This window comes from Lonchura striata, chromosome 22 (assembly GCF_046129695.1).
Source record: "Lonchura striata isolate bLonStr1 chromosome 22, bLonStr1.mat, whole genome shotgun sequence".
In the NCBI taxonomy this organism is placed as follows: Eukaryota; Metazoa; Chordata; class Aves; order Passeriformes; family Estrildidae; genus Lonchura; species Lonchura striata.
Window position 1 is genome coordinate 3,668,743 of NC_134624.1, and position 22,880 is coordinate 3,691,622.

The following is a 22,880-nucleotide window of genomic DNA, read 5'->3' on the forward strand; positions in this document are numbered from 1 at the left end:
AGCTCTGGAGACAAGAGGGGGGTGCTGGGGCATCCCAAGGATGGGGGTCCCCACTGCCCTGCCCCCCTCAGCAGCCAACCAGTGCCCATTGCTGAAGGGTCGGGGCTGACCCTCGAGCGGTTTCTCCTGGACACGGGGTCGTCTCCATCCTGGGTGGGGTCTGTCCCACGGTGGCAAAAAGCAGGATGGAGTGAGGGAAGGGTGTCACGAGGCTGTGCTGGGTCCCCCAGAGCCTGGTGGTCCCCGGGGGGATGCAGCCACCCTCTCCCCGTGAGCACGGAGCAGCCAGGAGGGCTGCTGGCCATTGATTCGCGCTCCAAAACACTCTCGGAGCGCAGAAGCGCCGCGCACAGCGCTGCCCTGGCACGGGGGGACAGGGGACACGTCCAGCCGGGCTGGGCAGCACCACAGTTCCCATCTTTGGAGCATCCCGCGGGGAAGCAGGAGCAGAGGCAGGGTGACATCAGCCCGAGGGGACAGAACCGGACACCGGAGCTGGCTCCCAAAACGCCCCTGGGGACAGCGAATCGGACCGGCAGAACCCATAAACGGAACCCCCCCCAAAAAAGAGGGGGAAGGGAGGCTGGGCTGGATTGTTTGCACACTGGAGGAGCCCCCCGCAGAGCTGGAAAGAGCCAAAATCTGCCTTCAGCTGCACCCCTTCCAAGCTGGAGAGCTCTGGGAAGCCGCTTCCCCGTCAGGAAGATCAGATCTGGCAGCGCTGGCTGCCTTAAAAATCTGCACGCCTCCGACTGGAGGGGAAGGGAGCGCAAGAAAAGCTTTCGGCAAATGTTAAAATAACTCAGCCAGGGGTTTGCCTCCCTCGGCCGTGCTGGAGCAGGGATGTTTATGAGCTCAGAGCCGGCCGAGCTCGCTTGGTTTCGCGTGGAGCCCAGCGCAGCCCCGTCCAAATGTCCCCGCAGCAGCGGGGCAGGAGAGCGGCTGGAATCGAAGGGAAGGAAAAATTGTTTAACCTCTTCGATTTGTGCTCATCGCCCCGAGGCCAGAGCTCTCCGGACACCAGCAACCAGCGCCGGGGCTGCCCCTCTCCCTTCCTCCCTCCCACCGCCTCCTCCCCGCATATCTGTGCGCATGTATCTATATTTATATAGAAATACATATCATTTTAAAGAGGAAAAACTCCTTATTCCCGGTGGCTGGTTTTCATTAGGGAGGTTTCTTTCTAACCCCAAGGGAAGCAGCCTATGAGTTTTTAACTGTGGTGCAGGACGTAATTATCTCATTAAGGCGAGAGAGCCAGGCTTTTCCCAGGAGAGGTGACCTTGCTCCGGGGTTGATGGGGACCGGAGGAGGGGGGTGGTTGGAGGTGGAGGGGGGCCGTGTCCCCCGCTAACCTGCGGGTCACCTCTCCCTCCAGCCCCTCTCCCAGCCCACCCCATCCCTCCCCACGGAGCGCAGCCACTTACACTTGTTGATAGAAGCACTTAAAACAGGGCTGGGGGGTGTGATGCGGATGGGATAAGCGGAGGAGCGAAGGAGGGGGGGAAGCGGCTCTGCCCCCCTCTCTGCTCCCCTCTCTGCCCCCCTTTCCGCGGCTTGGCTGCCGGCGGGGCTCGCTCCCGGGCAGGGGGGCAGGTCGCAGGGCCGGGGGGGGCGAGGGGCCGCCCCGCTCGGCTCAGAGCAGGGGCGTTTGTTTGAACAGCTCCAGAGCAAAGAGCAGGGGAAGAAAGTTTGGGCTGGGAGCGTGGTTTTTTCCCCAGACGTCAGCACAAGGCGGAACAGGGGCTGGGGAGGGAGCCGGACTCAGGGCAGCCGTGATTTTTTTTCCCCCTTATTTAAAAAAATATTATAATTATTTTAATTTTTTTCTCTTTTTTTTTTTTTTTTTTTGGGGGGGGGGGGTGGGTGGGGAAGGGAAAGGGGGCCGGGGAGCGGCCCGGCACCTCGGGCTGGGCTGCGGGCTGGGGGTGGGAGCCATGGACTCGGCGCCAGCCTTTGCCATGGACAAGCCGTTCGCCCCCGGCGCCGTGCGCGGTCCGGAGCCGCCCGAAAACGCTCAAAGCCGGAAAAACTTCAGCGTGAGCCACCTCCTGGACCTGGAGGAGGTGGCGGCCGGTATGAACGGGACCCCCGCGGCCGGACCCCCGCCCGCCGGTGGCGGCAAGGCCATCCCGGAGCCGTCGGGAGGCAGCAGCGGCAGCGAGGCAGCGCCCCAGGACGGTGAGTGCCGCCGGCCCGGGATGGGCTCCCCGGGGATGGGGCAGCCGCGGGGCGGGCACCCCGGACAAAGGGGTCGGTGGGGAGAACTGGGGCAGCGATGGAGGCGAGCTGCGAGTGCGTCGGCACCCCCGACGGCTGCGGCAGAGGGACCCCGCACCGTGAGAAAGGGACCCCGCACCCGGGACAGGGGCACAGGGACCCCGCACCCATGACAGGGGCACAGGGACCCCACACCCGGGACATGGGCATAGGGACCCCACACCCGGGACATGGGGCACAGGGACCCCGCAGCGGGGACAGGGACACAGGGACCCCGCACCCGGGACATGGGGCACAGGGACCCCGCACCCGGGACAGGGACACGGGGACCCCGCACCGGCCGCCTCCTCGCCGGCACCGGAGGTGTCGGGCCCGGGACGCTCCCGGGAAGTCGCTCCGTGCCGGGCTGCGCGGCCTGCGGTGTCCCCGTGTCCCCCCGGGCTCCCGGTCTCGGTTTCCGGGCGCGGGGAGCGGGGACCGGGACACAGCGGGTCCCGTCTCCCGCATCAGCGGGGACAGAACCGGGGCTGGGAGAGGAGAGCGGCACCGATCCGGGACGCGGTTTCATGGCTCTCGGTCCCGGCCGCAGGCGCGTTTTTAACGGGACAATCCCGCTCGCATCTCTCGCTCCGCCGGTCCCGCGCATCCCCGCTCCGGTGCTGCGGCGGGGGTGAGGAGGGTTCGCCCCATTCTCGGAGCAAAGCCACAGTGCCGGGGCAGCCGACGGCCCCCAGAGCCCCGCGGAGCCGGGTGTCCCCTCGGGACACCGAGGTGACAGAGGGGAGGCAGAGCGTGGGGTGGGGGTGCAGCCCCGCCGTGCCCAGAGCCCGGGGCAGGCACCATCCCCGAGGGGTGCCATTCCCCAGAACTCTCCCGGCTGGGCCGTGCTACCCCAGGCTTGTTTTCTACAGCCCTGGGGTGCTGACAGCCCTGCCGAGGGTCTGACCCGTGCATGGCCGGGGTGCACAGCTCACCCGGGAATCTGTGCTGTTGAAGGGGGCTCAGTCCCTTCGATCCCCTCCGGGTACTCTCTCTGTCCCCTCCCGTGGCTCCTACACCGAGTGCAGGTCTGGAGCATCTTTCCCCAACCCGCAACTCCTTCCCTGCACAGCTTCCTCCCTTCATGGAGCAGCCCCACCGAGCCCCAGCTCGCGCTGCTGAGGGCTGGCCGCTGCTTTTTGGGATGGTATCTGGTATTTTCAGTGTTATTTTCCAGCCTCCCTGCCTTTCCCTTGGGTTTTGTTTGTGCTTGCAGCAGTGGCTTTGGGGCTGTGGGGAGGGTTTCTCGTGCCTGTGGGTCTGTAGGGGGACAGGATTCCATGTGGGATCAGCGCAGCTTTGGGAAACGCAGCCCGCAGCAGTCTCACAGGGCTGTTTGCAAAACAGCAGAGAAACAACAGCTCTGCTGGGCTCCTAAAGCACCCAGAGAACTCAGCGCGGACCCAGCGCGATGCAAAAAACAGAGCGAGGCTGCACCATCACCACAAGCCTGTTCTTCACCCTAAAAGCCCATTCCTCCCTGGCAGGGGCCCTGGGGTTTGGTCTGCAGATCCCAGCAGTGCTGGCCCTTGCGACATATTTCCCATTAGCACCTGTTCTGGCAAGCTTGCACGGATGGAGACACCATCAGCATCTGGAATGCTCTGACAGGCTGACCAGCAGTTGAAGCATTTCTGATGTTGAAAAATACCCGGGAGCTGAGAGCAGTGGGCAAGAAGAGAGCAAGGAAACAGAGACAAGAACCTGTGTGCACGCAAAGCTGGACCTCTGAGACCCTTACCTGCTGCCACTGCCTTAACTGAGATGCAATTTCCTAATTTGAGATGGGGAGACTGGAAATACCAGGCAAATGTCCTGCCTTTGTGAGCACCAGCCTTTTGCACCAGATCTGCGATGACAGCAAAGGAACTTTTACTGGTAACCTTATCTTTTATTGGCATCCTGAAATAAAACAGCCTCTCGGCATTTGCTCTCACCTTCCTCCCCACCCCCGTGGGGTTTTTCTGCCAGATGCAGGTTTGGAGCCCCGCAGTTGGTGGCAGTGGGATGCAGGGCCATGGTGCCCCTGCATCTCTCTGCAGGACGTGGCTCTGAGCTCCAGCCAGGAGCCCTCGGGGTCACTGTGCTGCTGGGTTGGAGGAAGAGCAGCCCTGAACCTGCTGTGGAGCTGCTGGGCCCCCTGCAGCAGGCAGGGCTCACCGGGGGCTGCGCTGGCAGAGCTGGCACAAGGATGCTTTAGGCAGCCCCAGGCTGTGCCCACCCCAACAAAACCCCCTCCCCTTCCCCAGGGAAGCTGCAGTGAGAGCTTTCCATTCCCGAGGTTGGCACAGCCAGAGAAGCTCCGGGCAGGGGTTTATTCTCTGCAGAAGGGGATTCAGCCCTTTCTGACCTCACCCAGCCCCACCCCACAGCCCTTGGCACACCTCTCCTCCAGCAGTCCCTTGCAGGGCTGGCACATCCCTTCCTGCTGGCACTTTGGAGGCTTCTGAGGACCAAAGCCATGCCCGACTCCCTCTCCAGCCAAGGGGCTGCTCAGCCCCTGCCTCGGCCACAGCCCCAGACTGGCCCCGAGTGTGCCTAGCGTGTCCTCCTGGGACGGCGAATACAAATATCTGTGTAACACATTGCTCTCATGACACCCAAAAATCAGAAATCCCACAAGCCAGGCAAGAGCGAGGAAAAGTCAACAGGGTGGTGAGAGCTCATTCACACCCTCATCTTCGTCTTCATTCTCCCCTGGAGTGGTGCAGCAGCCTCCCATGGAAAACCTTCGGCACAACTTCTGAGGTCTTGAAAGCTTGTTCACCTCCTTTCATTAGACTAACAAATAATGTGTAACGCGAAACATCTGTTAACAACAGCCCTTAATGTTCTCAAGATGATAAAGCAGGAGGGTAATTTTAGCCAGCAAGCCTTGACTGATGGCTTTTCAAACAATGAACTTACTTTTGGTGCCGCCTGGGGATGGGAGAGGGAGTCGTGCACTGGCTCCACTTTGGGGCTGAAAACTCAGAAAGAGTCACTTTTGTCACAGCTGAGCTGTGGCCCCTCCACGGGGATATTTTGGCATGGGGAAGGCATGCATTGATCGTTTATTTGGCTGGGATCTGGCAGTTGGGATGGGGAGGCGTGGTGGCCCCTGGACATCCCATTTTCAAAAGAGTGCCTGGAGCTCCTTCCTCATCCCCTGGGATGCTCTGACCTGTTCTGGGGCTGTGAGGATGCTGAGCAGAGCAGTGATGCAGGACAGGAGAGAAGCAGCAGCACACAAAGGGGCAGAGGGCATTAAGATGTTGTTACACCAAATTGGCTTTAATTATGTAAACCAGAGCAGCTGAAAGGGGAGAGGAGAGGCAGGGAGGGACAGGGACCTGGTATCAGAGGCAAAAGGGGACTTGGTCCTGGAGTTAAAGCAGTAGCTGATTGCCCCAGGTAGCCCCAAACTCCTCCCAGGGCTTGGGTACTTTCCCTGAGGCAGAGCCACCCCAGCTGATGTCCCTGTGATGTCCCAATCCAGGGACTGTGGTGGCCCTGGCTCACAGGACCAAGTTTGGCTGTGCTGCTGTGCCTTCCCAAATACCACTTGTCCCCATCAGCCGTGGGCACAGCTCAGGGACACCTTGGCCCCTGTGGCTGTGCTGGCAGGAGGCAGCTCTGTAACACCACGGCTGGGATGTGCCTTTGGGGACGTGTTTTTGGGGATGTGCCTTTGGGGATGTGTTTTTGGGGACATCTGTGCACAGAGATGCCCCAGCTGGTCCCAGTTAAACCCAGTGCCATTAACTCCTGGCTGATTCCCTGTGCCTCAGTGAGACTGGGCCATGGGCACAGGGACACAGCTGAGGCCCCCCTGCCCTGTAACCCAGACCCAGCAGAGCTCTCTCTCCAGCACCCATCTGCTTTCCACAGCCCCAGACCTGCTGGGCACCCTCCAGGCTGCAGTGCTGGGAGGTTTTCCTGGTTTCTGGGTGCCGGACCAGGGACAGGCAGCGGTGCAGGGAGCCCCTGTGGAGGGCAGGAGGCTTTGGGAATTGTCTGATGGATGTGGCTCAGCTCTCCAAGGAGAGGTCCCTGCTGCTCAGGGTGGCATCAGGGTGTTTGCCATGGGCTGAGGGGGGCAGCGGGGCTGGGCTGCAGCATTTACAGCACCCACCATCCCTCACTGCTCCCCAAAACAGCCCCGGCCGAGGTGCCTGGCTGCCCTCCCAGATCTCCTGCAGGGCCCTGGCTGGGGACAGTCCCTGCTGGCAGAGCTGTGAATGTGGCATCTGAAGCAGAGGGGGAGGTGAATCCTCTCTGTCCTTGTAAGGGCAGCCCAGCCGGGTGGGTGGCACCGGGACAGGAGCCATCCTTGCCCTCAGTGACCAGACATCCCCCTGTCCCCAGCCTGGGGACACCCCAGCCTGGAGGGCTCTGAGGGCTGCAGCCTCAGGATGGGGTTTTTCCCCTTGTACCCTTGGGGAGGGGACAGTGCTTGTCCAGTGTGTGATGCTGGCAGGTCCCCAGTGCACCATCCAGCAGCAATTAGTCAGTAAGCACCAATTAATTTGTGTAGGAGATCCCACCCTGGCCATCTCCCAGCCCTCCAAATTTGTTTTTGCTTCCTGCAAGGATGGAGGGAGGGATGGATGGATGGATGGATGGATGGATGGATGGATGGATGGATGGATGGATGGATGGATGGATGGAGGGGGAACCTGACAGGTCCCAGCTCATCCAGAGGTTTCCAGCCACTCACAGGGAGCCCAGCATATCCCAGTCAGGAAAAAAGGGGCTGTGGGGAAGGACCCATGCTGTACACCCCAGGCTGATGCAGGGGACAGGGGACAGCCCCAGCCTGCAGCCAGGCTTCCCCCTCCCTGACTGGGGACACCCTCGCTGTGATTCTTGTCCTGTGTCTCTGCCACAGGATCACTGTCCTGCACGTGGTCACCTGCCTTGGACAGGAGGAAACGGATTCCTCAGGCCTTATCTACCCAAAAACTGCTGTGGGGTGGGAGTGCTGCTGCTTTCCCATGGCACAAGCAGCATAAAGGGCTGAATGGGGTCAGCAGCACCCTGCAGAACCAGACAGAGCTGCACAAATCACTGCCAGGCACAGGCAGGGGTGGGGACACAGCTGGAAGAGACCCCAGGTCCTGTAGAGCTTCTGGCATGGGGCTCACCCTGCTACCACCCCTCTGAGCTTCCCTGTGCCCCCCAGCCCTGAAGGGTGACACACACTCACCATCCCACTCGTCCCCCAGTGACATCCACTCAGCCTCCTGCTCCTCCTGTGGGGACACTGGGTCCCCATCCTGCCCTGCCCTGTGCCTGTGTCAGGCTCTTACTGCCTGCTGGCACCAGGGCTCTGATCTGGGGAGAATTTGCCCCCGGATGAGCTGAACACCCACACCTGGGCTCCAGGCTCCCCCCACCCCAGCTCGGGGGGCTGTGGGCTGGAGAGGGGCCCCAGGAAGTTGCCCTGCCCACGCTGAGCCCTCCCCAGGGCACGGGGAAACACATTCCAGCACGTTCCTGCAGCGCTGCAGGGCTCTGCGGGGTCCCCACACGTGCTCACTGCTGGGCTGGGAGAGCTGCTGCCAGAGCATAAAGGGAAAAAAACCCAAACTCAGGACCCGGGGAGATGGGAACCCTCTGGTTGGGGGAGCCCAGGAGCTGCCCCAAGAGCTTGGCTGGGCCAGGAGGGCAGGAAAATCACTTTTCTCCCCGACTTCTCAGCACTGGGATTTTTCTCTACTCGGCACCCCCAGGTTTTGGCAGGCATTGCTGTGGGGGATGCTCCTTCTGAAGCCACTTTCCAGCAGGGAGAATCAGTGTGACAATGTCCAGAGGGGACACTGGAGGGGTCCTGCATGTTGTGGGGACACAAGGCTTTACCCCACTTCCCTGGGAGCCCTGGCAGCACCCACTGAAGTGCTTTAGTCCCCAACAGCAGCTCAGACACCCCCTGACACAGCCATGCCCAACCCAGGAGGGTGCTGGGGTGCAGGGACACCTTGCCTGTCCTGTCCCCCTGGGCTGTTATGTCTCACTCGACCTGGAACAGCTCAGTGCAAGACTATTTCCCCTTTCTTTTGGGCTGTTATTTCAGGGAATGGGGCTGATTCACAGGAAAAATATGAAATTTCGACTCTGTGCAGCCAAGATGGGTGAATTTCAACGAATCAGCATTTTAAGAGAGCCTGGGCGTGTGTGTGTAGCTGGGAGGCTGATGAAATGATTTGGGGCTTTGAGTCTGTGTGTTAGAAACCCTCCTCCCTCCCAGGGGCTGATCACCCCTTCACCCAAGGCTGATTTCCTCCAGCCAGGGGGAATTATCTCCCCAGGGCTGTAACATCATGGAGCTGAAGGGATGAGGTTTGAAGCAGGATGGGACCCGGGTGCTTCAGGATTGGCAAAGGCTTCGTCCCCACACTGGCACCTCGCTCCCTCCCTGCAGCATGAGCAGAAGCTGGAAGGAGTTATCATTCCAGGCTGGAATCCCTGAGCCAGGGAACTGGGTCAGAGCATCCTTTAAAATGCTGGAGCTGAGCAAGGGTTTAGACCAGGGTTAATGCAGATCAGGTTTTTCCTGGCTGGAAAAAGCAACTGGGAACAGAATGGAAGTGTGGTGGGCAGAGGCAGCCACCCCCTGCCTGGTCTTGGTGATGCCCAGAAGGGTCAGGGAGGATGGGAACAGCAAAGTTTTGGGGAGAAAGGCCTGATTTGAGATTTCATGGCAGTTTTCCGATGCCTGTTGACCAGGACTGCCCCGAGAAACTGCCGAACTACTTGTTTTTCACTGAACAACCCTAAATTTCCGCGAATTAACACAAAAAATTCCTCCCCTCGCCCTTGAGGCATGATGTTTTTCTTTTGCCCGAGGGACGCATGACCGCGGGCGATGCTCTCCAGCCTTCCCACGGCGTGACGAAACGCCCTGTCCGTGCTCAGCATCCCTCAGGACCCTGCGGTGCCCCGGGAGTGCCCCCCCAGCCCCGGGAGCGCCCGGGCACCGCTGGCACCGGGGCAGCTCCTCAGCCCCGGGCAGCCCGGGTCGCACTCGGGGAATTGCGGGCTAAAGGGGATGCTGATGTTGCAGGAATTAAGGGGAATCGCTCCAGCTGTGGGGGAGTGAAACCATCCTGGGGACATTAGGGGGGACATTCGGGATCCCCTTGGCCACCTCGTCCCTTGCAGCCCCGCCGCGCACGGCGCGGGTGCAAACGGCGGCTTGGAGGGTGTTAATTGAGCAGGAGAGATAACGAGGCTGCGGTGCTGCTCTTTCCTGCGGGTTTGGGGGGGAAGCAGCCCCTGAGGGGCTGGGCAGGGCTGGGGGGACAGTTCAGGTCCCGGGGGATGCCGGGCGGGCTGGGAGCCTTCCGAGAGCGGCAGCGCCAGCCGCCGGCCCCCTCCCCTTCCCTCCTCATCCCCCTTTGAGCGCACATAATAAAGCAGCTTTTCAGCTGCGGCTGCAGTGATAGATCAGGAAGAATTGTATGAGTCTATTAAAGTCTGTGTGTCTCTGAATGGAGACTGCGGCTAAGCCAGGCGCCAGGCTCGCGCATTGAACCAGATGTGGAGAGGCGCCATCCTTTCCAGCCACTGAATCCGAGAGGCTGCAGGCTTCACACGCAAGGAAACTGGAGTGCACATGGCAGGGGAGCCGGGGGAGCGGCGGGGAGCGCACGGCAGCGGGGCGAGGGGAGGGGGCACAGCCCGCAGCTCCCCCGGGCACCGCAGCCCGGCCGCGGCAGCGCTGGGAGCGGGGGGCTCGGCTGCCCGAGCCCCCCAGGCTGGGCACTGCACCCCGAGCTGGGCAGGGCATCCACGGGGCAGCTGCGCTGAGCCTTGAGCTGCTCAGGGCATTGCAGGGGGGGTTTGGAGGGGCTGCTCTGAACCCCAAGAGGTGCGGGGGGTCGGCATGGTACCAGGTCATGCAGGGCATGGCTGGGGTGGGGTGAGGATTGTGCTGCACCCCAAAGTGTACAGGGCAATGCCAGGTGAGTGTGCTGGGGTTCCACGGCACCCCAAAGTGTACAGGGCAATGCCAGGTGAGTGTGCTGGGGTTCCACGGCACCCCAAAGTGCACAGGGCAATGCCAGGTGAGTGTGCTGGGGTTCCATGGCACCCCAAACTGCACAGGGCAATGCCAGGTGAGTGTGCTGGGGTTCCACGGCACCCCAAAGTGCACAGGGCAATGCCAGGTGAGTGTGCTGGGGTTCCATGGCACCCCAAAGTGCGCAGGGCAATGCCAGGTGAGTGTGCTGGGGTAGCACAGCACCCCAAAGTGCACAGGGCAATGCCAGGTGAGTGTGCTGGGGTTCCACGGCACCCCAAAGTGCGCAGGGCAATGCCAGGTGAGTGTGCTGGGGTTCCACGGCACCCCAAAGTGCACAGGGCAATGCCAGGTGAGTGTGCTGGGGTTCCATGGCACCCCAAGCTGCTCAGGCTGTTGCAGGGGGAAGCGTGTGTGGCACTGAGCCATTCAGGGGAATCCTGCTGTACCCCAGGTCGGGAGGTTGTGCTGCACCCCAGGAGGCACAGGACACTGCCAGGGCTGTCAGGGGTGACGTGGGGGTGGCAGTAGCAGTGGTGGTGCAGGGGAGTGCTTAGGGGACCCCAGGCACAGCACTGGGGTGCAAAGGGCCTGGTCCTGCAGCAGCACAACTCAGGAGGGCACAGGATGGGTCATGGGTGACTCCTGTCCCCTGACCCACGCTGCTCCATAGAGAAGTCCAAAATGGAAAGACAGAAGGAAGACAGGAAAGACAGAAAGATGCCATCCTGCTGGGGACAGCGGTGGCTGGCAGCTCATGGGGCTGGTGCACCCACGGATCCCATGTCCCCAGCAAAGGGGTGAAGCAGAGCCTGTGCAGGGGACACAGGTGACATGGGGACAGCCACTACAGGGCTGGGCTGGGCTTGGGCTGGGGCAGCTGCCACGCTCCTTCCTCACCATTTTCACTTTCTCATCTGGGCTGGCCACATGGCTGTAATTTGGGGGTTGTAAATACCTCAGGGGAATTTTTAAATTTTAAAAAAACTGTTTTCATTTAAATTAAAAGACACTCAAGCAGTTCTATTAGTATTAGAGGTTTATAAAACTTAAAACAAATGTTGAAATTAAACTACCAGGCAATGTCCACTTCTGGAAGCCCTCTGCTTGTTTGACATGACCCAGAGACCCACTGGGCAGTAAGTTTTAATTCTGGATGAGAGTGTCAGGGTGCCCAGAGTGGCAGGAGGGTGCTTGGTCTCCCTGGGGAGCTGGAGGGGATGAAGGTTTGGAGGGATGAGGGTGAGGTCTCAGCACTGCTGACCTTTGTAGGAGCAGGACTCTGACGTTCCTGTCTCCATCCTGCATCCTCTGATGTCCTTTTCATGGCTGGCACCTGCCCCCAGCAGCCTGACTGTGATCCTGTCCCCGCCATGCAAACTTCTGCTGTAACCTGGAAACAGTTAACCAGGCTGGGTTAAAAAAAAAAAAAAAAAAAAAAAAAAAAAAAAAAAAAAAAAGATACGAGCCACTTATTAAAATGAATGTTTTACAATAAATTTGGCGAGAGGCCACCGACCTCAAATGAAAAGCAGACCGGAGGACAGCGATGCTGCTCTGGCAGGGGCTGCCGGGACGTCGGTGTGTGCAGGCGCCCACGAGGGTCCTGCTTGGAGCAGGGCTGGGATGGGCTCCCAGGGGGGCTCCCCCCCATCCCACGCCCTGGCCAGACGTGCTGGTGTCCACGGTGGCCGTGGAAAGGGCTCTCAGCAGGTGCTGCTGCTCACTGATAAATGGGTGCTCAGCGATTTGCTGAGCACCTTTTTGGCTCAAAACAGAGAAGGGATTTGGGGCAGTGGCAGTGGGCAGCAGGAGGGGACATCATGGGAATTCTCATCATTCCCCCTCATCCCTGCCCGCCTCCTTCCCCCCCTTGGCAATGACCCCGATGCAATGGGGTCTCTGCTTTAACCTCGTGGGGCTGGTGTTGGGTTTCAGTGCCAGATGCCACTGGGGCTGGCTTGCCTGGGCTTTTGCCTATTAAATTTCAAAAAACCACCTTTTTGTGGGGGGGCTGGGGAGGAGAGGAAGGCTGGGACTGCCATGCCAGGGGTCCCTGGCTGGGAGCCAGCCCTCCACACAACGTTCCTGCTGTGCAGCCCCGGCTGATTTAGTTTTATTTTTGAAACACTGAGCAAAAGTCCCAGTGAGCTCTCAACACTGTGATGGCCTGAGGCACCCCCCATCCCCTTCCCAGCCCCCAGGAAAACTCACTTTGCAGTTAAATCCAGGATTTTGGTGGTGCTTTGCAATGTGAGTGCTACTCCTGGGCCAACGCTTGTACAAGTCTCATTAGTGTTAATTAATTACATGTCTGTGTCCTGCTGGGAAACCAGGTAACCTGTTATATCACATGTGAACGATGTTGGCACCTCTGTGGCTGCATTGTGGACGCACCAAATGGTGCCTGAAAGGTCTGCAGGATGGGAGGGGAAGCAGCATCTGCCGTGCTCAGCCTGATGTAGGGCAGCAGGGTCCAGCATCTGTCCCACCATCCCCTCTCCAGTGGCTGTGGGGAGCCACTGTGGCTGTTCCCTCTGTCCAGACCCTCGCTGTGGTGCCTGGGGCTGACCCAAATCCCAGCATTTTGGCCACAGGGTCTGGGCTGGCTGTTTCCCTGAGCCACAGATTCACACATCTGCGAGCCACCACCGTGCTGCCACTCTCCATGCTGGGCTGTTCCAGCGAGCTGGCAAAGCGGGGAGGCTGCATCCCCAAGGGGCAGCATCCCCAGGAGCACCCCAGGGTGCTGCAGCGGTGTGAGGTGCAGGAGAGCCTGGGCATTGCTCTCATCCCTCCCCAGGAAGGTCCTGGCTGGGAGATGAAAGCAAGCTCTGCAGTGAATGTCTCCTTGCTGGGAAAGCTCCTGGCTGGTGCTGGCTGGGGGAGAGCCAGCGCCTTTTGTTGGTCCCTGGGCCTCCACCGTGGGGGTTGGCAAATTCACAGGAGAACAAAATGAAAATTCCTGCTCCCCCGTTGGTCGGTGCTGCTCAGAACTTGGCTTGGATCAGTCAAACCCACCACGCTGTCTTTTCCTGAGGCACTTGGCTGTGCTGGGAGGGCTTTGGCTCCTGCTGCCCCCAGCCCTGCAGCCACAAACATCCGTCTGAGGAGCCCTTTGGTCTGGCACAGCCCCTCGGAGCATGAAGCCAGGAGCACCCATCCCGACATCTGTCCTGTCTCCCCATCTCCTTCTCTGCCATTTGTAGGGGACACCCAGACTGGCACAACTGGGGATGAATTTTTGGAGGCTTTGTGTGACCCCAGCCCCAATTATGAAAAGAGAGACCCCAGAAGGGTGCAAACCCCTTTGAATTGCACGTTCCCCTGCCATGAGAAGGGAAGATGCCAGATCCTGACCTCTCAGAGCCACTGTACCCAGCAAATCCATGCAGACAGAGGACTTCCAAGAGCCTCTCCTCCTCACCGTGCCGTTCCTTGGGGGGCAATTTGGGTACTCACTGTGGAGCAGCTCCCCAGCTCTGCCCCAGCCCAGCTCCTCCTCAGCTCTGTCCCCTTGGAGCGCTGACACAATGGAGGCAGTGGTGGCTCTGGAGCGGGGACAGCCCATTGTGTCAGGCTCCTGTGAACACACGGGACACTCCTGGCAGCTCCCGAAAGCCTGAGCCAGGCTGGGGTCACCCCATGCTGGCACAGCCCTGCGAGGGAACATTTCCCCAGCAGAGCACCGAGCCCAAGGGATGGGTCCGGGCTGGCTGCCCTGGGCTGGTGCCACCATGGGGGCACAGCCAGGCAGTGTGAACCCCACAATGGCCCCACAACAGCCCCACAGTGCCCCACAGTGCCCCACAGTGGCCCCACAATGGCCCCACAGTGGCCCCACAGTGGTCCCAGCTCTGGCTCCGAGCCGGGCGGGTGGGAAAGCGCAGCCAGAGGCCTCGGCCAGTGCCGGCACTGCCGCGGCTCTCGAGGCTGTTTCTGGGGCAGTCAGGGGGTGCTGATGGTGCCAGGCTCTGTGGTCTGCATCCTCACACAGGGTTGGGGCTGGGACCAGGAGGCTGGGCTGCATCCCGAGCCAGTGAGCCTGGCAGCAGAATGTGTCCCTGTCACCTTCTCCAAAGGTCTGTCACAGGCAGTTCCCACCCCCAGGTAAAAGGTGGGTGACGGCACCATCTCTCCCGGATCCCTGGGAGAATGGACAGAATTTATTGTGCTGCTCAGCCTACTCCCCTTACTCCCACCAGAGCTTTGTGGCCAAAGATGTTCCCTATCCCCTCCCTGAGGCTTGACAGCATCCCACCAACCCTGCCTCCTCCTTCAGGGAATGTGGCTGCAATTAATTCATTAAATGCTTCCGCTGACGCAGGAGTTGGCTGTGCCAAAACACCATTCCTGGGGCCTGGCCTCAGCTGGGTGAGCGCTGTGCTGGGCTCTGCAGGAACCTCTGGCCAGGGCAGTAGCCTCTGGCATGGTGGGAAGTGCTGGGAATGGTCAGGGACTCCTGAGCACTCAGAGCCTTGGGGCTTTGCCTGCAGCCCTGTGGATTTCACCAGCTTTCAACTTTCAGGGCATCCTCTCTAAATCACAGCACAAGACTTGGCTGGCTGGTTCCTCACCTGGTGTCTCCAGCATCTGCTTCCCTTCTTCATTCTTTTCATTATCTTCCTCCTTCCTCACTGCGCTGATCTTCTCTCTCTTGTGCACCTGGGCTTTGCAGCACAGCTGCCCTTGCTCCAGAGTCAGCTGGAGAGCCAGCTCTGAATCCACTCACAGCTCTCGGCAGTGAATTTGGTGGCTCATTCTGGGCTGGAACCATCCCTAAGGGAAGCAGTGTGTCATGACATGGGGATCTTCCTTTTCACATCCTTTCTTCTCCCAGTACCCATCTAAGCATCATGTTTCTAATGCATTTGCTGCACTAATAATGAGCTAAAAAAAGGTTTCAGTGCCACCACTGGGTTACCAGCACAAGCTGGACACACCCCACAGGGATCCAAGGATGCTGCTGGCTCAGCCAGGACCTTCCTGGTTTGTTCTGGCTTTTAGCTGGACTTGCTGTGATGGGTGCTCAGAAACCACACACCATCCAGGGGTGCAAGGGGAAAACCTCCTGGGCTCTGGGGGTGCAGGCTGTGCACGGAGCATCCCTGGGGCTGCAGCACAGTTGGGCAGGATCTTCCCAAAAACTGTGTGTCTGTGTGGCTGGGGGGAGCAAACTGTGGTGCTGGGTGGTTTCTGGCTGGTGCAGAGGCAGCTCTATAACCATAAAACAGGCTGCTGCTGCCTGTCAGTGAGCACAGGCTAAGGCCCCCCCCGGGACAGCCTTGGCCTCTTTCTTGGTCCAGGCTTTTGCTGCTCCTTTTGAACAGAGACACTTTTCCCCCAGCAAAACTGGCAGCCTGTAAAAACGTGTCAGCGTTTCAGTTTTTTCACAATTAATGAGGTGAAACATCCTCGGAAACATTTCGCTGTAATGTTTCTCCAGTAGCTGGGACTTGCCCCTCTCTTAAATTTTTCATGTACGCCACTTGAGCCGAGAAAGTTTCCTTCGGACTCAGCACATTTGGACCCCCCCGGCTTCAGCCTCCCCTCAGAGCCTTCAGCATTCCCGGGGTCTTTGTGAGGGTGGGGCTGGGCTGGAGGTGGGACAGGGAGGGGCAGTGGGTCAGGATGAGGAGGTGGGAGCCTTCTCCCAGCAGTGGGAGCCTGGGGAGGGGCTGACAGCCCTCGTTCCCCAGGGATACCCTGTCCCCCATCTCCGTGGCTGTTCCTAGGGTGAGTATGGACCTCACAGCATCATGCCGAGTAAAGCTGGGGTTGGCATCCTGAGAGCAGGGTTTGGTGGCCCCAAAAGCTTCTCCCCTGGTTACTGGGGTGAAACAGTGCAGAAAATGGGAATTCCACCGATGTGGTTTTGCCCCCGGGCTGGTGCTGGGTTGGTTCTGTGCGCCCAGGCTGGGCTCGTGGTGGGGTGCAGGAAAGGCACCTCACCTGGGTGATCCAGAACTTGTGGAGGGGCAGGTTCCTGGCTGCTTCTCAGCCCCCCAGGCTTTCCAAGGTGATGTGGGGACATTAAAGACCTGTTGTGGTGTCGGCATCTCCCACTGCAGCAAACCCCGTCCTTCCTGTGCCCGTGAGCAGGGACAAGTGCCCAGCTTCCCTTTGGCCTCTGGAGCATCCCTCCTGCTATCCCTCCTCCCTGCAAAGCCCTGGTAAGACCCCCTGGGCTTCCAGGCTGTTCCCAACTGCATCCCAAGGCAGGGCCAAGTGCTGGAAGTGGCTGCTGGAAAGAGGGGTTCCCTGCACTTGGCAGCCCGTGCACCCCCAAGCCACACCTTGGCTTCGGGTGCCTCAGCTGAAGGCTGTGGAACAAAACGGAGCTGGAGTGGGCACAGACCATGGAGGGGCAATTCCCAAACCCCAGAGCTTTGCTGCAGCTCGCCGCAGTCCGAGGGGAAGCGCTTCCTCCCCACGGCGTGATTTAGAGGAACAAATTAAACAATTGCACATGAAGCTTTGGCAGACGTCATCGCCGGAGCTCTCCTCGCTTCCCCCGAGTGTATAAAGGGATGAAGGGAGTGCACATGTTTACCGAGAGAGACCATGGGAGAAACGAAAGACATTGTTTTTCCAAAGGATTTCTTGGCTGTAAAAGACCTCCACCACCCTGCGGCTTCCCTGATGAAGGCCCAGCGTTAATTTGTTAAATCCACATCAAGTGCCCAGAGAACCCGTTGTTTATTTTTGCTAATTCAGCCGGCCGAGATCAAATTGGGGTTTTATTTGTTAAGGATAAACCTTAATTAATAAAAGCTATTTATTTGGCTAGAGCCGGCCACAGCCTGAGGGTCAGATATGCCACGATCATTATTTCAAGTAAAACAAACCCAAAATGTCTCTCAACAGTTTGAAAAACGTAGAAACTTAGAGGGCTGAATTTATTTGTCTTAGGAAGAATTTACAGCTAATTCCCTCCAGGCTATTTCAACCCTTAAATTATACCCAAGAAGCAAAAAGGAGGAAAAAAAATGCCATTCCAGGCGTAGCAGGGAAGTAAATGGTACAGCAGATTTGATCATTTTGGCTGGGGGGGGGTGTGAAAAATTTAAAGCTTAAAGGGTCTTTGGCAAACTGCTCGCAAATAAATGGAACGTGTGAAATAATTTAATGACAGAAAACGTTTCAGGGCCATGGGGGCTGCGGTGCAATGGAAAATGAAACACGTTGGAGGAGATGTAGCCTGGGCTTTTTGCGTGAGAGGGTTGAACTTGCTGCCTTCTGACCTGAAAAATGGGGGTATTTGCACCCCAAAGCCAAGTAGTAGAGCTGGACTCAGGAAAACTTGTTCCAGGATGTGTTGGTAGTGGCAGGGAGAGGGGTTTGCAGCATCACCTGGGGAAGAGACAGGCTGGCAGCTGGCTGAAGTGACCATCTGGGGTGGCAGGGGTGGTGCTGGGCAAATACCACGCTCTGGATGAGTATTTTGCAAATAAACCCCCCAAACTGGGTGTCCAGAGGGGAGACTGAGCATGGCAGGCAATAAAGCCCCAAGGGAGGTTCCCTGCCTGCGTGAGTGAGCTGCTGGGATGGTCGGTGCGGGTGGATCTGCACCCCAGCTGCTCTGAGGCCATTTACTGGGCACTAAGGGAGCTCCTGAGGCAAACCCCAAAGCCTTGGTGGAAATCAAGTGAAAATTACCTCTTTACAGTGCTCATCAGCAGCTGTGGGAGGTTGGGGGCCCTGCCAGTGTAAGGGCCCCCCTTGGCAAGCCCAGCACTGAGGGCTGAGACCTGCTGAGTTGTTCCTGTGGAAAACTGATGGAAGCACAGAGGGAAAAGGCAAGAGTGGGAGAAGGGGGCTTGGTTGGTGGCCAGCTGAACCAGCACAGCTCTGACCTGGGGGTGGTGTTGCCTTTGCTCCCAGGTTCTCAGTGTAGCACAGCCCAGGCTTGCCATCATTGGAGCATTCTCCACAGGGAGAAGGGTTTTGGGGTGACTCCCAGCACCCCGTGGCATCTGCAGGGCACAGCGCTGTGCCCAGGCTGTCTGCAGCTCTCAGGCAGCACTGCCTGGGGCAGGACAGCCCAGAGAGGAGGCTGGAGGTTACCCAGGCCACATCCAGCACCCCAAAATTCATCCACATCACGGGTGAAAAGACTCCTGTCTTTCCTAACAGTCTAGGGAAATTTAAGGCTTTTTTGTGAGGCACATTGGGCCCATCCTGCTCTGTGCAAAGCCCCCGTGCCTCCCTCTCCCCATCCTCCCCCGCATGTCATCTTTCGTTATTCAGTAATGCTATCCCCCCTGTTTTCCCCCTTTCCTTGCATTTCTTTTCCTTTCAGCGGAAATTGTAATCAGTGGAAGATAAATACAGGGAAGGTGGCTGGGGGGAAGGCTCAGGAGTCCCTCTGACCTCAGGGTTGGCCAACCAAACTGGTCCCTTCAGCCCAAATGAACCCCCAAATTATGCCTGACAAAGGCAAGGGTTTGGCTTTCTCCATAATCTCCCCAAGCACTGCTGTGGGACAGAACAATGATGGTGGGAAGCTGCTTTTAACTTTGTGCAATTACAAACTCTTATTCCTGGGAGCCCATCAGGCTGGGGAACTGATTTCCAATTCCTCCATCAAGGTGTCAGCGGGTCTGGTTAAATCCGAGTCCTGCTGATGGCCGTGAGAGGACAGGGGGTCTTCAGGGGACCCAACTTATCCCTTTTCCCATTCCTTTTCTGATGCCACAGAGAATTTAGCCATGCTCATTTCTGGGAAGCTGATTTGGGGTTATTAAAGCATCTCTGATAGAGAAGATCCAGCCTGACTGTACACTGTAAACCTGTCAGGCACTCACCACCAGCAATTGGGGTGGCATCTGTCTGGTCCCACAAGCCTGCAATGCCTGAGCTAATGAGGAAAAGATGTTGATGCATTACCAAGGCTCATCCCTAAGCAGAGCAGAGGATCCAGGCAGGCACTCCATGTGTGGAACTGCCTCCCTGCCATAGAGAGATGCCCTGGAAAAGGTGTGGAAGGCCTCTCCATTAAAAGCAGCAATAGGGGCTGAACAAAATGCCCCAGAGCTGGCATGGCCCAGGGTTTGCAGGTCTCCAAAAACCCAGGAACCACTGGGGCTTGGACACATCCTGATCCAACTCCAGTCTTAAACCTCGATCCCAGCATCACTGCCAGCCCCATAGAGGAAGCACTCAGCACTACTTGTCTCCTGTGGCTGTTTAGCTCTTCCTTCTGTGGGTTGGAGGAGATAAAGACCAGTCAGAAATGTGGCCAGATCCTACAGAACTGGATTGAGAGTTAATTTTAAAAAAAACTTTCCGCCTTCTCCTTTCTTTCAGCCAAATTAGAGTGGGCAAGGAAAACCATCACTATGGAAAAGTTCTATAGCCAGGTTTAAATTGAGGACAAAGCCAAAGGGGGGTTATAAATTTTATTTATACACTTCCCAGGGTGCTGTTGAAATCACTGCCAGTTTGGTGGGGAACAGTGGGTGCCCTTGTGACTAGACCTTTTGAACCAAACCCTGATCTACCATTTCTCCAGAAGCCCTGTGGCATGGTCATAAACCCACATGGAAACCTCTCACCCTGTAACATCCTGTAGCTCTTTCCCAGCCTGATGGTTCCCATTTCAGTCCCAAGCTCCCAGAAAACTCTGGGACAACCATGGCTGGACTTACGTATTTTAATCCAGCAGCTCGTTAGCTCGCTGAGGGAAAACAGGACCAAAAAAGGAGTTTAACTAAAAGGGGCAACTGGAAAGCAAAGGACTGGCAGAACATTTGAAGCTGCAGGAGGAAGTGCTGGAGGGAATTCTGAGAATTTTATTTGTGAGCCTTTAGACACGATTGGTGGTGAAGGGCAGCCCATGGTTTCCTGGCTGGGGAAAGGGTCTCAAACCCACACATATTTCAGGCACTGTCCATCGTGTCTTCACCCAGCCAAGAAGGCCATGTCCAAAATACAAGATCAAAGATTGTTGATGGTCAACCAAGGCCAAGTTGCACCTACAGCACAATGAAAGACCCAGAGAAATGCCAGTGGCTGCAGAAAGGCCTTGGGGGAATGGTGTAGTTGGGCACATAAGAGTCGTAGGGACTTGATGAAAAACTTACTGTTGGATATTTCATGGCTTGAATTATTCAGAGTTAAGGTGCAAGAAGGTTTGTCTGGCCTTAAAGATCTTAAAGTTTCCTCTTGCTCAACAGCTTGATGGTATCTTGAAACAGCAGAGTTAATATCCCTTCCAGTAGATTTTGTTTGTTGCTCAAGCATTATCTGAAAATGCTGGACTTATTAAATAAGTATCACGATTAATATTATTAGCAAATATTTAATTTGTGAGCATATTCAGGGAGTGGTGAGTTCTGCCACCCTGCCCTCTGCAAGGATATAGAGCAGAAAGCCCCAACATACCCTTGCCATGAATCAGAATGTCATAAAATTATTAACATTTCAAATAATTCCAGAATGCTTTCCCACCAGTAGGTACAGATTGGATCCAGATGCTTTATTAACAGAAAGAATCATTAACCAGTACCTCCACAAGGGAGAACAACAGCGCGTCGTGCTCCCCACGAAGCCTTTGCTGGGTGTCTCGGAAAAAGGCTTCATAAAATTGCCCAAACCTTATGATATTAGTGACAAAGAGGAGATTAATCTCAGCCTGGCTGACAGCCCAAGATCAATACTGAGAAACCAGACTACACCCTCAGCTTCATGTTTCCATGAGCCAGCAAAGCCAGAAATAAACACTGCGGAGGCTGAGCCCTGCGAGATGCGGTGCCGCTCGTTCTGAGCTCTGAAGAACAGGGCTGGAAGAGCAGATGCTTGGCTGCAGTCCTGTGTCACCTTGGGGACATGCCACAGCTGGGGCTCAGGGGGTGCTGGAGGTGGGAGCTGAGACCCACATCTTGGAGGTGTTTTGGTGCTGAATTTTCATCACCATTCATGAAAGGTTGACTTAAAGTCTTAGCAAGAGCCGAGCTCCAGTTTGGATCAAGTGCAGCCCCAGAATACACTGAGACTGGTATCCAAAATCAGGTCAGCATGGTTTTAGCCAGATGTCAAACCACCACAGGCCTTGGTAAATTTTGGGGTTAACCCTGAGCTCCAGCAAGTTCCAAAATGGGTTTTGATTTTCATGGACATCACAGGGTTGCACATATGCAGCTCCCCACAGAGTCCCAGGTGCCCGGAGGGAGCGTGGCTGGCACAGAGCAGGACACTGCAGACCCCCAGGAGGGTCTCACACGGGTCTGGCTCTCATGTGGCTTCTGTTCCATCCCCACAGGCGAGAGCCTGAGCCCAAGCTGCGGGGCAGCCAAGAGGAAGAAGAAGCAGAGGAGGAACCGCACCACCTTCAACAGCAGCCAGCTGCAGGCTCTGGAGAGGGTCTTTGAGAGGACGCACTACCCCGACGCCTTTGTGCGGGAGGAGCTGGCGAGGAGGGTCAACCTCAGCGAGGCCAGAGTCCAGGTGAGCACAGGTTTGTGTGAAAGCAAACAACACCCTCTGCCTCGCCCCCAGGCAGGAGCAGGGACTGTCCCCTCCCTTCTTTCATCCTGCACATCACTGTGACCCATAGGACAGATGTTTGGGACATCCCTGCGTGCACCGGGTCCCCACTGACCACCTCTCCCCTGCCACAGGTGTGGTTCCAGAACCGGAGGGCCAAGTTCCGCCGCAACGAGAGGGCGATGCTGGCCAACAGATCGGCATCGCTGCTCAAATCCTACAGCCAAGAAGCAGCCATTGAGCAGCCCATGGCACCACGACCCACTGCACTGACCCCTGAGTATCTCTCTTGGACCAGCACCTCCCCGTACAGGTAGGTGGAGGCTCTGGAGGAGCAGGGGAGGAGGTGGCCATGGGGTAGGGCTGCCTAGAGACTACTCCACTGCTGCAGGAATGCAGCTCTGTGCCACTGCTGGGGATTGGGGGAGTTTTATGAGGCTGAAAGGAGCTCATCTGACTTGGCTTTGGGAACCATTTCAACTCTGTCTGAACATCCACTGCCCAATGCTGAGCAGGCTTCCCTGTCTCCTTGCATTTTGGGGCTGGAGCAGGCGCCCTGGTCCTCGCAAGGGATTTGCTTGGCCTCGTGCTGACCCTTCCCACATCTCGGCACAGGAGGTGGCATGGGTCCCTTCTGGTTCCCAGCTGTTCATGTTCAGCCATCACATCCAAAAGCACAAAGCAGGGCCTCCTGGTGCATAGTTTGAGGGGGTTCCCACATCCATCCAAACCCATAAAAATGCTGAAGCCTTGGCTGTTCTTGTGAGAGATCTCCAACAGGGAACAGCCAGCCTGGTCTGGGAAGCCAGCAGGACCACAAAGGGCATGGGGTCTTCTCCATGGGCCACTGCCTCATTCCTCCCTGCTCCCTCCCTGCAGCACTGTGCCCTCCTACAGCTCCAGCGGGACCGCAACGCCCGCCCAAGGGGTGAACATGGCCAACAGCATCGCCAGCCTGCGCCTCAAAGCCAAAGAGTTCAGCCTCCATCAGAACCAGGTGCCGACCGTGAACTGAGCAGGGCAAACCCCATCCCGTGGCCTCCTCCAGGATACAGCGTGGAGCTCCTGTGCCGGTCCAGGACAAATCCGCCGCCTGCCCAACACACGTGCCACTCATCCAATGTCTCAGCAT

General features: G+C 57.7%; 1 protein-coding gene across 1 annotated transcript; it reads left to right on the forward strand.

Moving 5' to 3' along the window:
- The first annotated feature begins 1,937 nt into the window (after positions 1–1,937).
- PRRX2 (paired related homeobox 2) lies at positions 1,938–22,829 on the forward strand. The gene is made up of 4 exons (XM_021551357.2): positions 1,938–2,181; positions 21,525–21,709; positions 21,883–22,061; positions 22,628–22,829. The coding sequence occupies exons 1-4, from the start codon at positions 1,938–1,940 to the stop codon at positions 22,761–22,763; spliced, it is 744 nt and encodes a 247-aa protein (XP_021407032.1). The 3' UTR covers positions 22,764–22,829.
- Positions 22,830–22,880: the final 51 nt, after the last annotated feature.